Source organism: Felis catus, chromosome C2 (genome assembly GCF_018350175.1).
Source record: "Felis catus isolate Fca126 chromosome C2, F.catus_Fca126_mat1.0, whole genome shotgun sequence".
Classification (NCBI taxonomy): domain Eukaryota; kingdom Metazoa; phylum Chordata; class Mammalia; order Carnivora; family Felidae; genus Felis; species Felis catus.
The window spans coordinates 45,644,559-45,664,024 of record NC_058376.1 but is presented as its reverse complement, the minus strand read 5'-3'; the positions used below and the strand labels follow the sequence as shown (position 1 = coordinate 45,664,024).

Here is a 19,466-nt window from a genome sequence, read left to right as displayed (position 1 = left end):
TGTATACACTGTAAGTTTAACTTTACAATAAATTATATTTAAAAAAAAACATATAAAAAAAAATTTGGAATACATTAAGAAACTATAAAAAGAGATAAAATTCATTCATATTTAAGAGCCACCATTTGGTAGTCTAATTTTTTATGTTATTAAAATTAATCTCATATTGTTAATAGTATATTATGAAAATAGCAATGATATTACCCTATAAAATATTGTCTACAAATATGATATAGTTTATGTTGTATAAATATACCATATTCCTATAAGTTTTACTTATTTTCAGTGTTTTATTATTAATTAAACATTCAGTGAACAATAACATATACCCATCTTTGCATGAGGATAAATTCTAGAAGACTTTATACATTAAAGACATAAACATTATGAAAACCCTTGATGTAGGCTGACCAATTGCTTTTCAGAAAAAATGTTATTATGCTAATCTCTATAAGCCTATATGACAGGGTAGATCTCAGCACACCCTTGCCACTATTCACTAAAGCAAGAAAAGTTTTGTAGCAAGTACTGAAAAAATGCCATTCCCTGTATTTTATTTATTTTTATTATTTATTTTTATTTCTTATTAGAATGTAAGATCTGCAAGGGCTGGGATTTCTGTTAATTTTGTCCACTACTCATCTCTAATGCCTTGAGGAATGCCTGGTGCATAGCAGGTATTCAACAAGTATCTACAGAATAAATGAATAAATGAATAAATGAATGAACGAATGCATGTATCCTTTGAGCTGCCTTGCTCCTGTGGTTCGCTCCTGATGGTTTTCTTAAAGCTTTTATTCAAATTCCAGTTAGTTAACATGAGTGTAATATTAGTTCCAAGTATTCAATATAGTAATTTAATACTTCCATATAACACTTGATGCTCATCACAGCAAGTGCCCTTCTTAATCTCCATTACCTATTTTACCCATCCCCCTACCCACTTTCCCTCTGGTAACCATCAGTTTGTTCTCTATAGTTAAGAGTGTTTCCTGGTTTGCCTCCCTCTTCCCCACCCCCCTTTGCTTATTTGTTTTGTGTCTTAAATCCCACATACAAGTGAAATCGTATGGTATTGGTCTTTCTCTGACTGACTTATTTCACCTATTTCACCTCCAGGTCCATCCATGTTGCCGCAAATGATATGATTTCATTATTTTTTTATGGTTGGGTAATATTCCATCATATCTATATACCACATCTTCTTTATCCATTCACCCAGTCAATAGACATGTGGGTTCTTCCCATAGTTTGGCTGTTGATGACAATGCTGCTATAAACATCAGGGTGAATGTATCCCTTTGATTTTGTATTTTTTGTATTCTATGGGTAAATACATAGAAGTATGATTGCTGGATTGTAGGATAGTTCTATTTTTAACTTTTGAGGAAACTCCATACTGTTTTCCAGAGTGGCTGCACCAGTTTGCATTCCTACCAACAGTGCGAGAGGGTTCCCTTTTCTCCACATCCTTGTCAACACCTGTTTTTTCTTGTATTATTGATTTTAGCCATTCTGTCAAGTGTGAAATGATATTGCATGTAGTTTTTTTGTGGTGTCTTTGTCTGGTTTTGTTATTAGGGTAATACTGGTCTTGTTAGAGGTTTTTTTTTTTTTTTTTTTTTTACTGTTTTTAATTTTTTTTTTTTTTTTGAGAGAGAGAGAGAGAGTTTGTGTGAGTGGGGAGGGGCATAAAGAGAGGGATAGAGAGAATCCAGGCAAGCTTGGCACCATCAGTGCAGAGCCTGATGCAGGGCTCGATCCCACCAACTGTGAGATCATGACCTGAACTGAAATCAAGAGTCAGATGCTCAAAGACTGAGCAACCCGGTGCTCCAGTAGTACTGGTCTTGCAAATAAGTTCCCTCCTCTTCTATTTCATGCAAGTTATTTAAAAATTATTTTAACTACTCTTTACCACCAACCTTTGGAGAGAATTACATTAACTGCTTTCATTCAGTATTACAGCAATCACAATTCCAACAGCAATACATGGCCTCCTTAAAAATGAGATTTTGGTGTTTGTAAAGAAGATAAACCACTTACTCCATGTTCTGTCATGGGACCATACAACGTAGAATATGTACTTCTAATTCCCATGGCCAAAACATTTTCAGGGGTCCATGATGTCGAAGCTATTTTTACAACAGCACTAAGACATATATCTGCTTTTTTTCCACTATGGTAATATTTGTACTAATGGAACAAAACTCTTCTGGGTAAAACTGCAGAACCCGTAACACAAATCAAGGGTCAAGGTTGTGGCACCAAACCAAACTGTACTAGTATCCTCCATCCTCACGTTCTTCTCTGCCACATGAACTAAACAAACACACAAAAAGAAGACAGTTTTGTATATGAGTGAGAATATATTTGATGAAGCAGTAATATTTATTTATTTTATTAAATGTCAGCCCCTGATTACACACTCTCAGGATCAACCCCTGTGGGGGGTAGAAGAGAGCAGGACCGGGCAGTAGAAGAACTTAAAGTGCAGTGCATTCACAACGAACACCTTGATATATCCTATGGAATATCCTGGATCTGGGAGAACTCTTTGGAGTTGGTTCAAATTGAGGAAAAGTGTCTGGGTCCTTATTACCCTCACATCACTCAACCATTGGCTGAAAGCTGCTCCTGTAAAGTGTCACGATCTTTGATATGATAGCTTTCTCTACCTAGGCCATTTCCCAGAGAGGGGCTCAGGTAAGGAGTATCAGCTGCCAAAACTCTAGAACTTATAGCATAAGGGAGATGATCTTGATGTTTCCCCCAGTGAAGTGTCTTCATGTGTATCTCCTTTTAGAATCTGCTTCCCAGCGTGCTCAACCTGTGACAATCTCTCTCTCTTTCTCTCTCTCTCTCCTATTTCATCATTCTCTTGATGAAAGAGAAGTTCCAAACATAGTTTTATATTCTTTTAGGAACTCTTACTACTATTATTGATGCATTATTCTAGGGGAAAAATGCTAACATTCCTTAAACACTACAAACCAGTCGCAGTTATAAACTTCTTATTCTGATCTTACTCAATGTTTGTTAACAATTCTGTGATATAAGTGTATTTATTATCTCCAATTACAGATGGTCAAACTGAAGGACAAAGATATTTAATAACCTAATAAATAGTAGAGTCAGGGCTTGAATCTAGGCAGACTAATTCCAGAGCCTGTATTCTTCTTAATTGGAGTTGTCTAAAAAGGAGTTGACCCAAACTTTACCATAATGACCCAGTCTGGGCTAGTTTGGGCAGCATAATTTGCTTAATAAAGCAAGGTATAAAAGAGCTCTGAGAACTCTAAGCCAAAAACAAACAAACAAGAACATTCTAGGTAAACCAACAAATGAGGACCTACTTATCTATGTCGCTGAGTGGAATAGTCCCATTTATTCACACATGAGGTACGGCATAAATCTATTTCTCTACAAATGATACAACTCTCTCCTTTATGCAAAATCTATATTCCCTTTTCTAGTCCTTGTCAACATAGGCTCCTCAGGTGTGGTTTAGGACATACTGGTTTTATTGAACATGGTAAATGGTTAATAAATGGTGACCAAGTTAAACAGCTTTTGGTACCATCTTGTAGTGCACTGGTTGCTATATTATTCCTATTGTCTTATATTTTAAAAAAAGCAGCTTTCTTTCCTTAAGCTAGGACACAGGTTTTCTCCCTTTTATGTAGCAGCTCCATCACAGCATCCACTATACTGCCATGCCTTGTGTCAGCACTCGATAAATATTAATTCAAACTGAATTGAATTGTTTATGAGGGGAGGAGAAAAATGTGAGAGTACTGAGATTTAATATCTTTGGGCTTCCTACTAGAGATTAATCAAAAAGAAACTATGAATTTTTTTTATGACACATGGTTTTTCCCCAGGAAGGCAGATTCAAATGAAAGAGAGTGAATGTGGCATATTTACACACTGCATCTCAGAGCTTAGTAGCTAGGATTCAGTTTGTCTTCATTCTTCTTTTTCTCTGCTGTCTCAGCCTGATTGCAGAGAAACATGGAGCTTAACCTCTATGTGCCAGAGAGGGTGAGCCTGACGGGGAGGTGATTTCTGAAAGCTATACATAATAATGCCTGCTACTTCTGAACACTGCAGAGCTCCACCGGACTGTCTCTCAGACCCTGAAGCAAAACATCCACCAGACTTGAGCAGTCATTGGCAAGTCACACTGTCTTCACAATGCAAGTAATGCAAACTCCGGATGATGCTTCTCAAGGCCCTGCTTGAAGTGTTCTGCTGCATAAACACTTTAAGCCTCTCAGGAGTCCATTCATCTTAGGTTGAGCTCAAGTACCTAGCCTGTGCTGAGGACAAATGTAGGATTCGAGTGCTATGCTGTCTTCAAATCATCACATCATTGTCTATTTTTTGGAAAAAAAATTCAAATTCTATGAAAACACAAATATCAGCACATTGCTCCTTTCCTTTAAGACCTTCCGATGACCTTCAGTGAAGAATAAAGTGCAGTATTTAATACAGACATGACCCTTGCTTCCATCTCTACTGTCATGTAACTTATTCTCATTCAATTTCTGTGTGTGTGTTTAATTCACCCATACAACTTGTTATTTCATGTCTGGTGTGCTGTGCTTATACAGTTCCCTCTTCCAGGAATGTCCATGTAGTCTTCGGTCACGTGAATTTTTCAGGAGAAGTATCATGTCTTCTAGGAGGTCTTGGATGAATCACCAAGTTCATTCTTTCAAATAATTCTCACTGAGAATCTACTACAGGTCAGTTATTGCTCTAACTGCTAGAGTCAGAGTGGGAATCAAAAGAGAAAGGTGCCTGTTCCAGTAGCACCAACATTTAATTGGAGGCAGAAAGAAAGAAAATAAATAGGTAAGAAATACATGAGATACTTTTAAATAATGAAGAACTATAAAATAGATAAAATGGAGTAATGTGAAAAGAAGATGATGTGATGGAGGGTGTGAGTAGTTCCCAGCAGGAACAAATGGCTTAAGTTGAGAATGAGTTTGGCATGCTTGATGAATAAAAGCCAATGAGACCAGAACTTGTTGAGTGACAGGGAGACTAGAGAGGTAGGCACAGGCAATATCAGGTAGGGTCATGTAAACTATGGTGAGTAGTCTGAAATATATTATAAAATAATGACAAGTTAGAGAAAAATTTTGATTGATTGAGAATGTGAGCAAGTGGGGGAGGGGCAGAGAGAGGGAGCGAAAGAGAATCTGCACTATTGGTGTAGAGCCTGATGTGGGGCTCGAACTCATCGTGGGGTTCGAACTCATGAAACATGACCTGAACCAAAGTTGGTTCGAGAAGTTAGAGAAGAATTTTAATTGGGGAGTGATAAACTCTGACTTGCAAATGAAAACGTTAGCAGAGAGATCAAGCTGGAGGCTTTTAGAGTAACACAGGAGAGAGAAACTGGTGACTTGAATCACAGTTGAGATCTACTTTCAAGGCATAGCCAGCAGGACCTACAATACATTGGACCAGTCAGGAAAGTGGAAGAATAAAGTGGGACCAAGTTTCTTTCTTTATTGCTCTCAAAGCATCCTGTCTACACCAACACTGGTTAAAACCATATGCATATATGTCTGTCTCTCCCACTGGCTTGAACATAATCTCATCTAGGGCAACTGTCTCAGTCATCTTTGAAATCTCAGGACCTAGAACCATATCTGGCATGTAGCAGATATTCAACAGATATTCACTGGATTGAACTGAACTGAATTTATTTATTTTTCTCTTAATGGAGTGAAGTACTTCAGGTTATTAGTCAGTGGGAGGATACTTTAATGAAATATTTTTCATGGACTTACTATAAGGGATTCTTTGAAAGAATCGTGAGTGAAGAAGAAGTATTCACTACACTTGCAACCCCATCTTTACTTCTGAGGTTAAGACGGGTTTGACTCTGGCTGTGACCATCAGATTTTTACATTTTCACTAAAGAGTGATGAAAAGGGGGCTAAATAAGTTAGATATATTTCTACTATATTTCTTTGTAGTTCCTCACTGGAGAATAGTGATGTTGAACCCATCAAAAGAATTGCCTTACCAACTATCAAAAGTCTGTGAACCACAACATAAATCATTGTCCTAAAACTTTGTTATTGAAAACGTGCAATACTCCTTTATATATAGTAAATGACTATAGTGATTCAGTGTCCTGAAAATGTTAAATATGAATGAGAAACAGTGTTACATATGGTAGGTGATAAGCTGCTATTATAGAGTAGAATTAATAAAAATCGCACGTCATCATTTAGCAAACATTTACAGAGAATCCAATTCATTGTGCAGTGTCTTGGTTACCTACAATAAATAAATCAACTTCAAAGATTCCTCACAAATCTGGTGTAATGACACTATTGGATAATGACAATTGATGCTCTAAAATGAAGTAATGAAAGTTTGATTCATATGCACGTCAAAAGACATTTTTGATTCACTAACCACAAGTGATAAGGAAAGGCACCAGCCTTTCAAAACAGAATGACACAAACAGAAGGGTTAGTTGAAGCTTGTAAAATGATTACTTCCAAAATGCTAACTTGAGCTATAAAAGGGCTGTGAAAAACATGTACCTCACTAAGTGTTTTACAAAAGACTGAGGTATATAACCAGTGGACTCTGTAAACCTCTTGTCCCCCAACTTCTGTGTTGCCAGAGCTTGGGGGATATGGGAAGATGCTAATCAACAGGCATAAAGTTTCAGTTAAGCAAGATGAGTAAGCTCTAGAGATCTGCTGTACAATGCACCTATAGTCAACAATACTGTTTTGTACACTTAAAAATTTGTTAAGAGAGTAGATCTCCTGTTAAGTGTTATTTCCAGAAGAAAAAAAAATCTATTTGTGTTTACAAGTCCATGTAAAAGAAGGAAACTCTGGAGGAATTAAAATAGTATTTGTGAATCACAAGCAATAGAATGAGTTAGTTTAACCATATATCTTGTTAAAATCTATGGTGATGAGAGAATGAGAGCTTAGAATAGGGTATGTGTGTGGGGTCCAGGTTATAGGTGATTCAACGAGGTGGAAAAAGACCTAACCTGTGGATAAGAGGAGATGGGGAGTGTGTGCCACCACGTGGGATTTAAAACAGTAAAAGTTGGATATTTGAGGAGCTAGGAAGAGGACATGAATAAAGGGATGGATGCCAAAGAAAAATGGACTCAAAAAAATTTTTGCCCAAGGCAAATCATGTAGAAGGGAGAAAAACACTCTTTTTTGGTTTTGAAGGAAACTCCTGGCCCATTTCGGTATTGGAAGTTACATCCTTTAGCTGTGGTCTGTGTTAAAGAGGCTTTTATGGATCTGCCTAGGGACTTAAGCAATATCTTTGAAAGAAATATTTATGGGAAAGTGCATTTGAGTTTTCAACAATTGATTTATAAGTGACTTTGCAGAAAACAGACCTTGGAGGGTTACTTCTATAACTTAAGTTTAAAGTTAAATTTCAGTTTTTATATGTTCCTAAATCAGAAAGTTGACCATGCTGTGACTTTAAAAAATACTCCTGAATTTGAAAAAGAAATGGCTAAGGTTATTTAATAGATTTGAAAAGACCAAGTCATTTTTTGTTTTAAAATAACCACTGAACAAATAAGAGTTAGTAACTCCTTTTTACCGAAGTCTTGGTTCTTGTGGCCTCCCCAGTTGAAAATCTTATTATAATTTCCTGTTGAATATTTACTAAATCCTCCAAGGCTTTTTCTTTTGTAGTCATTATGGATTTGCACTTAAGCTAGGCAGAGCTGGAAAGGCTACCAATAACAGAATCAGAAATTTCAATCACAAGGAAACTAAAAATGTCATTTCTAAAATACCGAAAAAAATCTAGGAAGAGAGTAGATATGGATTTGTGAAACATGGTAGTTGGGTTTCAGAATTACATGTTAAAGGCTTAAAGTGAATCTGAATATAATATAGCTTTAGTTTACAAAGCTTACTACTGAATTTAATTTTTTTTTATTTTTAAAAAGATTTTTGCTTAGGTTTATGCGACGTCAATCTACACTAGCTACTGTGTGTTCACTTAAGTAAAGCCAAGACAATTTAAACTTCTTTTGTCTGACATCTGGGGAAAGGTGTCAGAGTGCCAAAGCCTTGATGAAGCATCATTAGAGTGCATAAAATTACCCAGGGAAGATTTTGCAAGATACATCTGCTTGAGTCTGTATCTATATTTTATAAAATCTCTCTAGGATGGTGATTCTGATTTGCAAGCATGGCTGGGAACTACCAAGACTCAGGTCTAATATTTAGTTCCATAAATCTAAAATCTTCTGTATGGTCCAAATAAGGATGTAGGAATGACTATAGAAGAGCTCAGGAAAATGCATGGAATAGCTCTTTATATTACTATAATTATGAACTCTACACCAATTTAAAAAATCAGCGCAAAGACCTGTATGCAAAAGAATTAGTGAGGAAAATTGTAAACTACAACTTCATGGTACCAGGTACTACAAATGACACAACACATTTACAGTACTATAATGCTAAAAGAGATAAATTTAGGCTTTTGGAAGTTGATGATTGAATTTCTAAATTTAAAAGAAAAAGCTCAGCCACCCATATGCTTGGTTCCAAGTACACCCTGCTTTCATATATTTGGATGCTTACTGTCATATTATTTTTAGAACAGCATTTGGTATTAAGCTGGCACAGGCATGAAAAATAATAACATTCATCTACATGAAGTTTTACATATATTTTTTGGAAAAAAAGGAATTAAGAGGATTAATTCAACTCTAACTATTATGGTTTCAAAAAAACTATTGGTAGGTGAGTGCGACTTAATTTTTTTCACTGTTGAATATCAAATGAATGTGATGTAGATTAATTTTGCTCTCATACCCCAGCACAAATATAATTCCACACAACACAATTTACAAGAAAAGTGTGCTAATAAAATACAGCTCTCATTATTAATATATAACTAGCATAAGGTAAAATGCCATCTTTACTAGATTTATAATTTGACTACATAAATATTTAAAAGATCCCTTTAATTTTTTAAATTAATATTTGCTTTGCATTTGTTCAAGGGAACTCTTCAAATGACTCACATTGCTTTTGAAATGCTGATATGCACTTATATGTATTATTTAAATACTCATATTCTTGACGTATATCTAGATTTTTTTAAATGGTGAAAATAAAACTATTTTTAGCCACTAGAAAAAACAGACCAGGAAGTAACAGAAAAACAATTTTAAAACTGTTAGTGACATCTTCTGAAATGTGTGTATGTATATGTGTGTATGTGTGTATGTGTAATATATATATGTATACATATATGTATATATGTACATGTGTATATGTATTATATATTTAAAATGTTTAAATTAATTTTTATTTATTTTCTTTAAAGTTTATTTTGAGAGAGAGAGAGAGAGCGCGCAAGAGTACACACAAGTAGGGGAGGGGCAGAGAGAAGGAGAGACAGAATCCAAGGCAGACTGCACTATCAGTGCAGAGCCTGATGCAGGGTTTGAACTCACAAACTTGCGAGATTGTGACCTGAGCTTAACCGACTGCACACCCAGGTGCCCACATTGTTTATTTATTTTTGAGAGGGAGAGTGAGAGCATGAGCATGGGTGAGGGGCAGAGAAGGGAGTGGAGGACACCAAATCCCCGCAGAGCCCCACATGGGGCTCAATCCCACAAACCATGAGATCATGATTTATGCCGAAATCATGGATGCTTAACTGACTGAGCCACCCAGGCACCCCTGAAATATATTATAATAATAGATACATTATGGAAACTTTAATAAGTACCTAGACACATATTCTAGGGGTTTTAGGTCTATTAACTATTTAATACAATATAATACAATAACTGTAAGAAGTAGTTATTGCCTATTATTGACGTTATTTTATGGATGTTAGTTGTCCTTCAATCTTCCCTTTTGCTTCTACACTTTATCCAATCTAACAGCAAATCCTATTGGCTCTACTTTCAAAATACAGCACAAAATCTAATCTTTTCCATCAACTCAACTACAACAATCCTCATCTAAAGTCACTTTCATCCCTTTACCTGGATATTTATTGCAAAAGCCTCCTAATTTCCTTCCACCCATCTGTACTTCACTACAGTCTCTGAATATAGCAACAGGAGTGATATTTTTAAGACACAGATTATATTGTATCTGTACCCTAAACCCTACAACAGCTTCATGTCTTAGAGAAAACACAAAGTCATTACAATGGCCAACAATGTCCCAATTCATTGTTTTTACAACTTGGTTGCATATTACACTCAACTGGGAGAACTTTGAACAAATATTGATGCATGTGTTGCACCAAGAGATTCTGATTTAACTCACCTGTGATGCAGGCTGCAACTTGGGATTGTTAAAAGTTCTCTAAATCAAATGAATATAACATATGGCCACGGTTGAGAATCATTTCCCTTCAACATTTGAGTCCGTTTCTGCCTCCATCAACTCTCTGATTATCTTCTACCACCTATTCTAGCCATCATGACAGGGTGACTACATATTTTATTAACCCAACTGCAGCGTAAAAGGGTCAATATTAGCAATTTTGAAGGGACCATAGACATGAATTAGCACTGTCTTAGGCAAAAGAGGCATATAGTCATAAAGCATAAAGACAATTTGTAGCTCCTTGGGTATAAAATGCTCCAACCTGAGGGCATTGGAACCTATTCTCTTTGGAACACTTCTCCCCAGGTATCCATTTGGCTTGCTCCTTCACCTTCTTCCACCTTTCCTCATATGACACTTTTCAGTAAGACCTGATGTGTTCACTCAATGTAATACTGAAACCTAATCTCACTCCCACCTTCACTGCTCCTGCTTTTTCTCTCCATCTGATGTACCACATATTTTGCTGAATTCTTTATTTCCCTTCCACTAGATTTTTTATCCCTGTTTTGTTCACTTCTGTATTCAAGGCTCCAGAATGGTACCTAGGGTTCTACAGTCTATGAATACATATTTGTGCAAAAAAATGAATGAATGCTTTATCAGCTGTTTCATAATGGGCAAGTTACCTATTGTGATTTGCCTCAGTTTCCTCATTAGTAAAATGGGGATAATAGTAACACTTACCTCATAATGTTGTCGTAAGCACCTGGTGAGTTAATGAATTCATGGAATTGAGAAATACCCAAGTCATAGAAAGCACACATAAATGTTATCTACATTAGTTAATTAAAGATATTCATCTTCATTTTTGCTTTAGCCACAGATTCTTAGGTCCACACCTGGAAATTGTCACCCCTAAAACTGCCTTGCTTCAGAAATCTTAAGTAAGTATCAATCTAGTGTGTTTGTAAACCAGACCTCAGGAGAAAAACAAAACAAACAAGCCCCAATTTGTGGCGTTTGCACATTTGTGTGGTGTAAATACTTTCCTCATACCCAATTTCAAGCTACTAATAGTTTACAACCAGTTTTCTAAATTCCTGGCCATTTAATCATCATCTTTTGCAAGCTGGTATAATCTGTGATATAACAAACCACTGCTAGTACCCTAGTTTCTGGTACACTTTTCTTTTCCTTCAGCTCTCTCATCCTCACCATACAACTATCCTTCCTCTTTTACGTAATAACAACATGCAGCTGATGACATTTCTACTCGTTTCTAGTCTATCATTCTCTTTATTTCCTTCTTTTTCTATCCTGGATTCATCAGTTGCTTACCTGAAAGATTCTTTTTCCACCGCTCCAATTCTCCTTTAATACCGGTGTTTCTGTTGTACTTGCTCTACACACAACACTACCCCCCACCCCCCAACTTTGGTCTGATCAGCCACTTTTCCTTTTAACTTCAGCAATTATTTTAAACATTGACCTTAAATTAAGGTTTGTTCTCAAACTCCCAAATAAGCTCTCCTACTTCATATAGAAATGCAACAATGTCAGGTATCATTTCCTTCAATTTAATGCTTCTTATAAATCTCTCTAGGTCCACAACACACAACCCCATGAGTCTTGGAAGATGTGGAGGCTCCTACTATTCAAAGCCAATCCTCTACCAAGGTTCTTGATTTTGTATTTTCTCATCTCCTGAGATATTTTGCCTTGCCAACGTATGTTCTTTAATTCCCTATCCCCCAGTGTACAAATTCTCTAAATTTCTTTCTATTAAAAAATACCCTTTGCTTTTCTTTTTGTCTACTAGCATTTGATTTACCTCTTGCCTTGCTACCTCAGCTACTGTTTACCTAAAAAATGGTCTCCATTACCAACTCCTATTTATCTTTCAATCTCATTTTGCCCTATACATTCTGTCTGGGATCAACCCATTAAACATGCGCTTGTTGAGATCACTGAGGATTTAAGTAGTAAATCCCATAGATGCTTTCCAGTTTTTGTTTTCCTGAGTTTCTCTGCTGCACTGGCAACAACTGCTTATTTGCTCTTGCCTGATGTGTAGGACTCCATATCCTCATCTTCCTCCCTGTTCTTTTTTGACCACTTATTCTTAGTTACCTTTGGAGACTCCACCCAGCAACTTCCTCTGAGTGGCACATCACGGAGTTCCAACCTTGTTCAACTCCTTGCCTTTCTCTAAACTTCTTCCTAAAAAATATCATGGTTTGGGTTTTATAACCACTTTTATGCTAATGACTGCCAGATCTTTAACTTTGGTCAAGATTTTTCTCCTGAGCTTCAGATTTATATTTCTTATTGCTGTCTGGACATTTTCACTGCATGCTCCATAGACCTCTCAAATGGAATATGACCCAAATGAAATTCATCATCTCCCAACTACCAGCCCATCCTGTTCCTAAGCTGTATCTTCCTATCCATTGGTAGCACTACCTTCCACACATTCTTTTTGTTCCTAAGCATCCTTTCCTGACCACGTTTTGAAATATGGTTTCCCTATTCAATCTGATCCTGTCAGCTTCTGTTTTTAGTAATTCTCCCCCAACTTTTTTTTTTCTGTTGTTATATGGATGACACTCCTTCTTGCTTGCTCATGTGACTGTGCTTTGCAAATAATGTATCTGTAACATCAAACGAGTTGAGGTGGCAGCAAGAGGCTGTAGCAAGAACACAATAACATATTAAACTGAAACCAGTGGTATGATTTTTTTGAATAACTAAATTTTGTGATTTGATCAACATTTTTGTGGTTGGCATGTGGTATCTCAAGGTTTTAAAGTATTTTATAACTATTATTATTTGGATTGCTAAGTAATATTGTTATAAAAATGTAAGTCCAAAAATTTAGGGGGAAAGCAGTTGCCAGGTTAAGTGTCACAAAAAGCGTTTATGAAATCCATATACATAGTTCAAGAGAGATTGTATAGGGATGATGGTCAAGATTACACTTAATTCACACTAGTGTATTTCCTTGGAAAAGCTAGGAAAATTTGCACATCAGTAAGGTCATACATTCTGAGCAACAGGGCTGATGCTCTCCTTACTAAGTCAGAATGCATTTTTTTTTAAATTGAAAACACACACACAGTCACATACCTACGTATATCCCATCTGCGTGTGCACATGCACACACACGCACATACACAAACACAGGCACTTAACCACACCACCTCTTGCCAATATGTATCTGGAGGAATGTCCATAAGGATCCTGAACAATAGAAGATTTATGAATCCAGTGCAATATCACAGCCAGCCAGCTACCACCACTGTCACTAGATTGTAATTTTGTACTTAGTTTTGCTACCACTGTTTCATATAAAAGTAAATTGAAGTGATTTTCAAATATGTGGGAGACCAAAGGGAAATCTTTTCTGCTTCTAGCAAGCACAGAATGCTATTAATGAGCCATGGATGACTTCCCTACAATGCAATGCACTTAGCCACTTCCTCTTTCTGTGCTCACAGAAGCTGCGATTATCAAATTCTAAAGCAGTAGTTTGAAAAACGACTTCGTTTTTGAGAATTTGTGGGATATATATATATATATATATATATATATATGCCTGCCATGGGGAGTTGAGCATCTGCTATTGACATAAAGTTTATATACCACTTTGAGCTTCTGGGATAAAAGAGATATGATTACAAAGAAGGGTAAGAATATTAAAGAAGAGTAAGAAGGGAGTATTTGGCCGTGTTATTTTTTTTTTTCTTTCTCATGCATGTGATTTTTATCTTAATAGAAATTCTATGTGCAGACAGGATACAAGTTCACATGGGGATATGGCAGTGAACTTATAAAAAGAAGTAATAAGTAATTTTATTTTAAAAAGTGTATGAGAACATGGCTTTTTGAGTCAGAGACTTGACTTTGAATGATCACTCTACCACTTAGTGTGTTATGTATTATTTTATAAGCTTTAAAATAATCAACTCAATGACACTTGTATGAGGTAGATGCTGTTAATATTCCCATTTTATAGATAAGTAAGCAGAGGCACAGAGAAGTTAGTAACTTTCCCAAGTCACAAGGTCACATAGCTGGGAGGGACAGAACCAAGATGATCTGGCATATATTGACATTCAGATTCTTACAGCAGTGGTAATGATAGCCACCATTAACTGAACATCTATTCTTTCCCAGACTGTGTGGCGTCTTACCTATATAATGTACAAAAGCCAAAAAATATTAGTTTTTAAATTTTAAATCATGAAATATACCACTTATAAACAGGTATCAAGATGCTTCTACATAAATATTTTATTGATAAGCTATTATATTTTCTTTATTTATAATACATTGTAATTAATTCATGATTCAGCAGGATAAAAAGGATATCTGAAGCTAAGAATTCTTTCCTAATTTGCTGTGGCAGTCATTTGATCCCATTTTCAAGAGCAATTTAGATTGAGTATGGGCTGCATTTATTTGCCATTATATTCAGCCCTAGGATATAGTTGATGCAAAAAAAATCCATAACTTATCCCAAGCATCATTAGAGAATAAGTCATGTTGGTATATGTCTGATAAGAATGAGTTTTTGAATAAACATAATGGAAGGTCCTAACTATATATGCATTTCAAAGTGCCATAGGTGGTCCTGATAATTTATTCTAAAATAATTTAGCACATTTACAGGAGAAATGAATACAAGTTATAAAATAACATCCTGAGAATGGCTACAGAAAAAATAAAAACAAATAGTTCATGTCCCCAAACACCTATGAATTTCATTTTGCTTTAAAAAGCATACTTGGTTGAGAGACTGCATTGTGTGAGGAGTATTGCTCTGTAATAACTTGACGATTTTGCTGAATTCAGCTTCTGGCATTGAATCTGGGCATCAAGTCCAGTCACAGGGTAAATATATCATTACTGCTAATATTGAGAGAAGCCAGAAAAAGAGGGCATGAACTCAAGAAAAATAAATGAAAATGAGATTTAAAAAAAGAAAGGTAAGATGCAGAACTTAACCAAATAACATAGAACAAAAAATTAAATGAAGAAAGAATGCTTGAGATTGTTTTTATCCTATGAAAATGAAGATAAAAAATAATATAATATATTCCAAATAGCAAAAGTCCAGTCATGTTATAAGTAAGAAAATGGCCATATCTCTGCAGATAGATGAATATTTGAGAATACAATGACATTCAAATATGTGACCTCTGCTGGGGATGAGAAATATTTACTGTAGTAATTATTTTTTGTATTCTGTTATTTTTTTACTATCAGTGAGTATTTTTGTAGCATATGATGGCTTTTTAAATATTAAAGACATTATAAATACATTTGAAATATAACTTCAAGATTGCTCTGTTATTCTCTACTACTATGTGAGACAAATGATTTTTGTATACACCATACTTTCAAGGATAAGTCATTTTATTTTTATTTATTTATTTATTTTTTTAACGTTTATTTATTTTTGAGACAGAGGGAGACAGAACATGAATGGGGAAGGGGCAGAGAGAGAGGGAGACACAGAACTGGAAGCAGGCTCCAGGCTCTGAGCCATCAGCCCAGAGCCCGACGCGAGGCTCGAACTCACAGACTGTGAGATCGTGACCTGAGCTGAAGTCGGACGCTTAACCGACTGAGCCACTCAGGCGCCCCTAGGATAAGTCATTTTAAAAAGAATGCTTTAAAATTTTTTGTTCTGAAAAAAAATCTCTGCTAGGGTTTTTTCTTTTTTCTTTTGTTTTCTGAAAGTCAGGCAAACAAACTTAAGAGTGATAAAACCAGTTTTCTGATATGAACTTGAGTCATTATTCGTAAATATACATCAATTTAAGGGGCTCAGCATTATAGATCATGCATAAAACATCATGCTGAATAGTTAAATGTGATAAAACAAAATGAATGTTTATGTGAGACAACTGAGTTTCATTTAATCTCTTTATAACATCATTTGGAAATATATATATATATATTAATAAGGCATGTGAATTTATAGGAGAAATCAATTATATTATTATATGTATATACTCCTCCCATTGGTAACACACTAATGTATCACAGTATCGGAGAAATGCACCCTAGAGAAAAGGTTGCTATTCTTCATGGAAAAATCCATGAATAACATTATGTAAAAATTAATTTATGATAAATGATTTAAATCTAGAACTCAGAATATCTTATTTGAATGCCATCAGAAAAGAACACCTCACCCGCAAAAAGGAGTCTAGGGATCCATTCTCCATATATTCCACCACAATCATTACTGGTCTGCCTGCAAAAAGAGCAAAAGAACACACAAGGATTAGAGCAATTACGGAAATATGTGCTGCAGTAAGAGATTTCCAGCTGTGGCAGCTAAATTATTTGTATTTTATTAATAGAAACTTCATTTGCCAACGTGCTTCTACAAAAGTCTCCCTATTACATGTAGGCATCTCCCCTTTTTTTATGGCATCATTTCTGTTGAGTTCATATAAAGAATACAAATTACAAAGGAATTAAGCATTTCCTTTTCTGAAGCCCTGCAATCACTTGTTTATATTATGTTCTTTTTGTCCTGAGCTTTTCCTAAAAGATCATGAACAAGCTGAAGGCAGGGTTCAAGCAGTCCCTGTAGCTGCCTTGGCACTTGCAGAACACCTTGTCCTATAGTGGTGCAGTCACTGTGGCTGAATTACATTAGACTGGGCATTTCTGAAATATTCCTAAGGCAAAGAGGAAGGGAGAAATTCATAAATTCTCTTTAAGAAATTATAAACCATTAGTCATAGTCTGCTTTTAAGGGCTTTTAAGTAGAAAAATGTCAGTAGATTGATGAATGCTACCAAGCTGGTGGGCTTTGCAATAGTTCTTGATCATGTCTTTATTGGACATAGATTAGATCAACAAAACATTGATGGCAGTGCATGAAAATAAGTAGCTCTGATTTTGTAGTCTAGTAACAGAAGCTAAAATCAGAAACTGAACATCATTTATTTCTTCTTTATCATATCTATTTGCAATTGCTACAGTCCCCAATACCTCTATTAGGTAGAATATTTGACATAAATAACTTAGATTTGTTTCAAAGAAAAGAATCTATTTGTTCTGCCAAATTGCTCAAGCTTAAAAGATAAACTAATTTCAGATGAAGAGAAAATATTTACCTGAAATAAACATATATGACATACTTATTTTTTACTTCTATATTCCTTGCTTCTCATTGAAATTTTTAGCAATTGAATCTGCACTGTGCACATTTTTTCCTCGTAAGTACAAAGAAGATCTGGAAAGAAATTATGTGTACCAATGATGGAAATATTAGACCTCATATTGTAATTCATGTCTCTGTTATGAACTCAAAGCCTTGTGGGTTAAAAAGGGTGACTGTAACAAATTAGTACAATGTCTGCAAATGCTAGATTTTACATTTGAATCTATATTTTAAAGAAAGATGTGCTAAAGGTTAAATGTAGTAATAAAGCTCCCAATTTATCATGCATAGTATTAGAATCCAAAGAAATTTTCCATTTTGGTGGATTTCCATAATGTTCCTCAAAGTCATTACTTTCACCCAAACACAGATATAGAACTTTATCAGAAAATCCTGAGGTCAAATGAACTGTCAGCACTATTGTAGCAAGGAACTAGAAGATCCAGATTTTAAATCTGACACTTTGTCCTGAAATCTTTTATTTGGCCATTGGTTTCAGAGAGCTTGGAAACAGGAGCTGGATGCAAACACTTGGTTAGCAAGGTAGGGAAAATAAAAGATCATTTTTTATACTTATATATGGAAATTCTGAGACCGGTATTCCAGTTTCAATTGTAATGGATCATGGATGTTAAGGGGAAATGCTGGGTTACTACAGTGACTGCCTGAGTTCACCTACCCAGTTCAATCTGGTCAGTTCAATCTACCTTGACCATGCTGCCAGAGAAACATATATATACCTCTCCCTAAGAATGTCAGTTTTGATACAAAAGAGCTTGCAAGCACTTCGCTTGTATTAATACAAATTATTATTAGCCCTATTGCACAGATAAGGAAATTGAGATAGAAAATTAAAGCACTTGCCCATCAAAGAGCTAAGTGGCAGTATCGAGTAGTCTGTCTCAGAGTTTAAGCTCTTAACTTTTATGCCATAGGTGCCTCTGAGACATAATTTATATATCAAAGCCGTAAGGCTTATCCTCCTTTGCTGGACCTCATCTCTCCTAACTAGCCCTGTCCTCTCCTGCTCCATTTGTTGTTATTATCATCTATACTGGTTCAATCCTGCCTCCTCTCCTTTTCCTTTTGGTATTCCCCTGCCAGGATTATTTCCCAATTTGCTTCTCCCTGATCTCACCTCACACCTCTTCCGTGAAAGTCCCCATGGTGATATTTCCTCTAGTGGCATTCCCATCACATCTATTGTCTGCACTATGAAATGTGCCTGGTTCTATATTAGGTTGTTTTTCTCTCTTATTTTCCCATAGATGCTATGTCTCCCCCCATTCATTAGGTTTCTCAAAGCTACCTCCTGTAAGGCTGAGCAGAGTAGGTGCTTTATAGTAACGAGTTGATTTTTCTCAATGACTTCGTAATTCCTCAGAGAGTAACACTGAAGTATTTCAGCAAGATTCTAATCTATGTGAATACCAAGTACTTTGAAATTAGTTCTATCTATAACTCCTTGGGAGACACTTTATACAATCTTAAAATTCATCAGTGACAAGTTTCATCTTCTCATTAAAGATAATAAAGAGTCAAATGAAGACTCCCCTGGTTTCTTGTGAATTATAAGCTTCCCACCTGAGCTCTGCATCTTTTGTATTTTGTGCAGTAATGCCAATTTAGAGCTGCTATTATTAAACTAAGGAGTTGTTTTATTAGAATACTGCTGGAATCTAACCTGTTATTTGTTTCCTAGTGATTTTCTATAGGAGGGTTAGTTACACTGTGAAGATTACAAGCAACTTTATAGTCTATGATTACATTTTATAATCAACAAAATAGATAAGTATAGGGAAATTATGAAAGGATGATATTCAAATATGTGGCTAGGTGAGAGAATCCTATTGGCAACAGTGCTTTGTCTGTTATATTTTTAAATATGTAAAAATTATACAATACATTATTGCTCTTGGAAAATATATTTGGAGGTGATT

At 35.5% G+C, this 19,466-nt stretch overlaps 1 protein-coding gene across 5 annotated transcripts in view; it reads right to left on the bottom strand.

The window, feature by feature from the left end:
• Positions 1–19,466, bottom strand: part of EPHA6 (EPH receptor A6) — an 854,316-nt gene that overhangs the window by 114,565 nt on the left and 720,285 nt on the right. For all 5 annotated transcript variants that reach the window (XM_019839578.3, XM_019839585.3, XM_023238878.2 and 2 more), the window contains one exon: positions 16,544–16,605. In XM_019839578.3, coding sequence (XP_019695137.1) covers positions 16,544–16,605 — 62 coding nt within the window. The remainder of the gene's footprint in view (positions 1–16,543; positions 16,606–19,466) is intronic.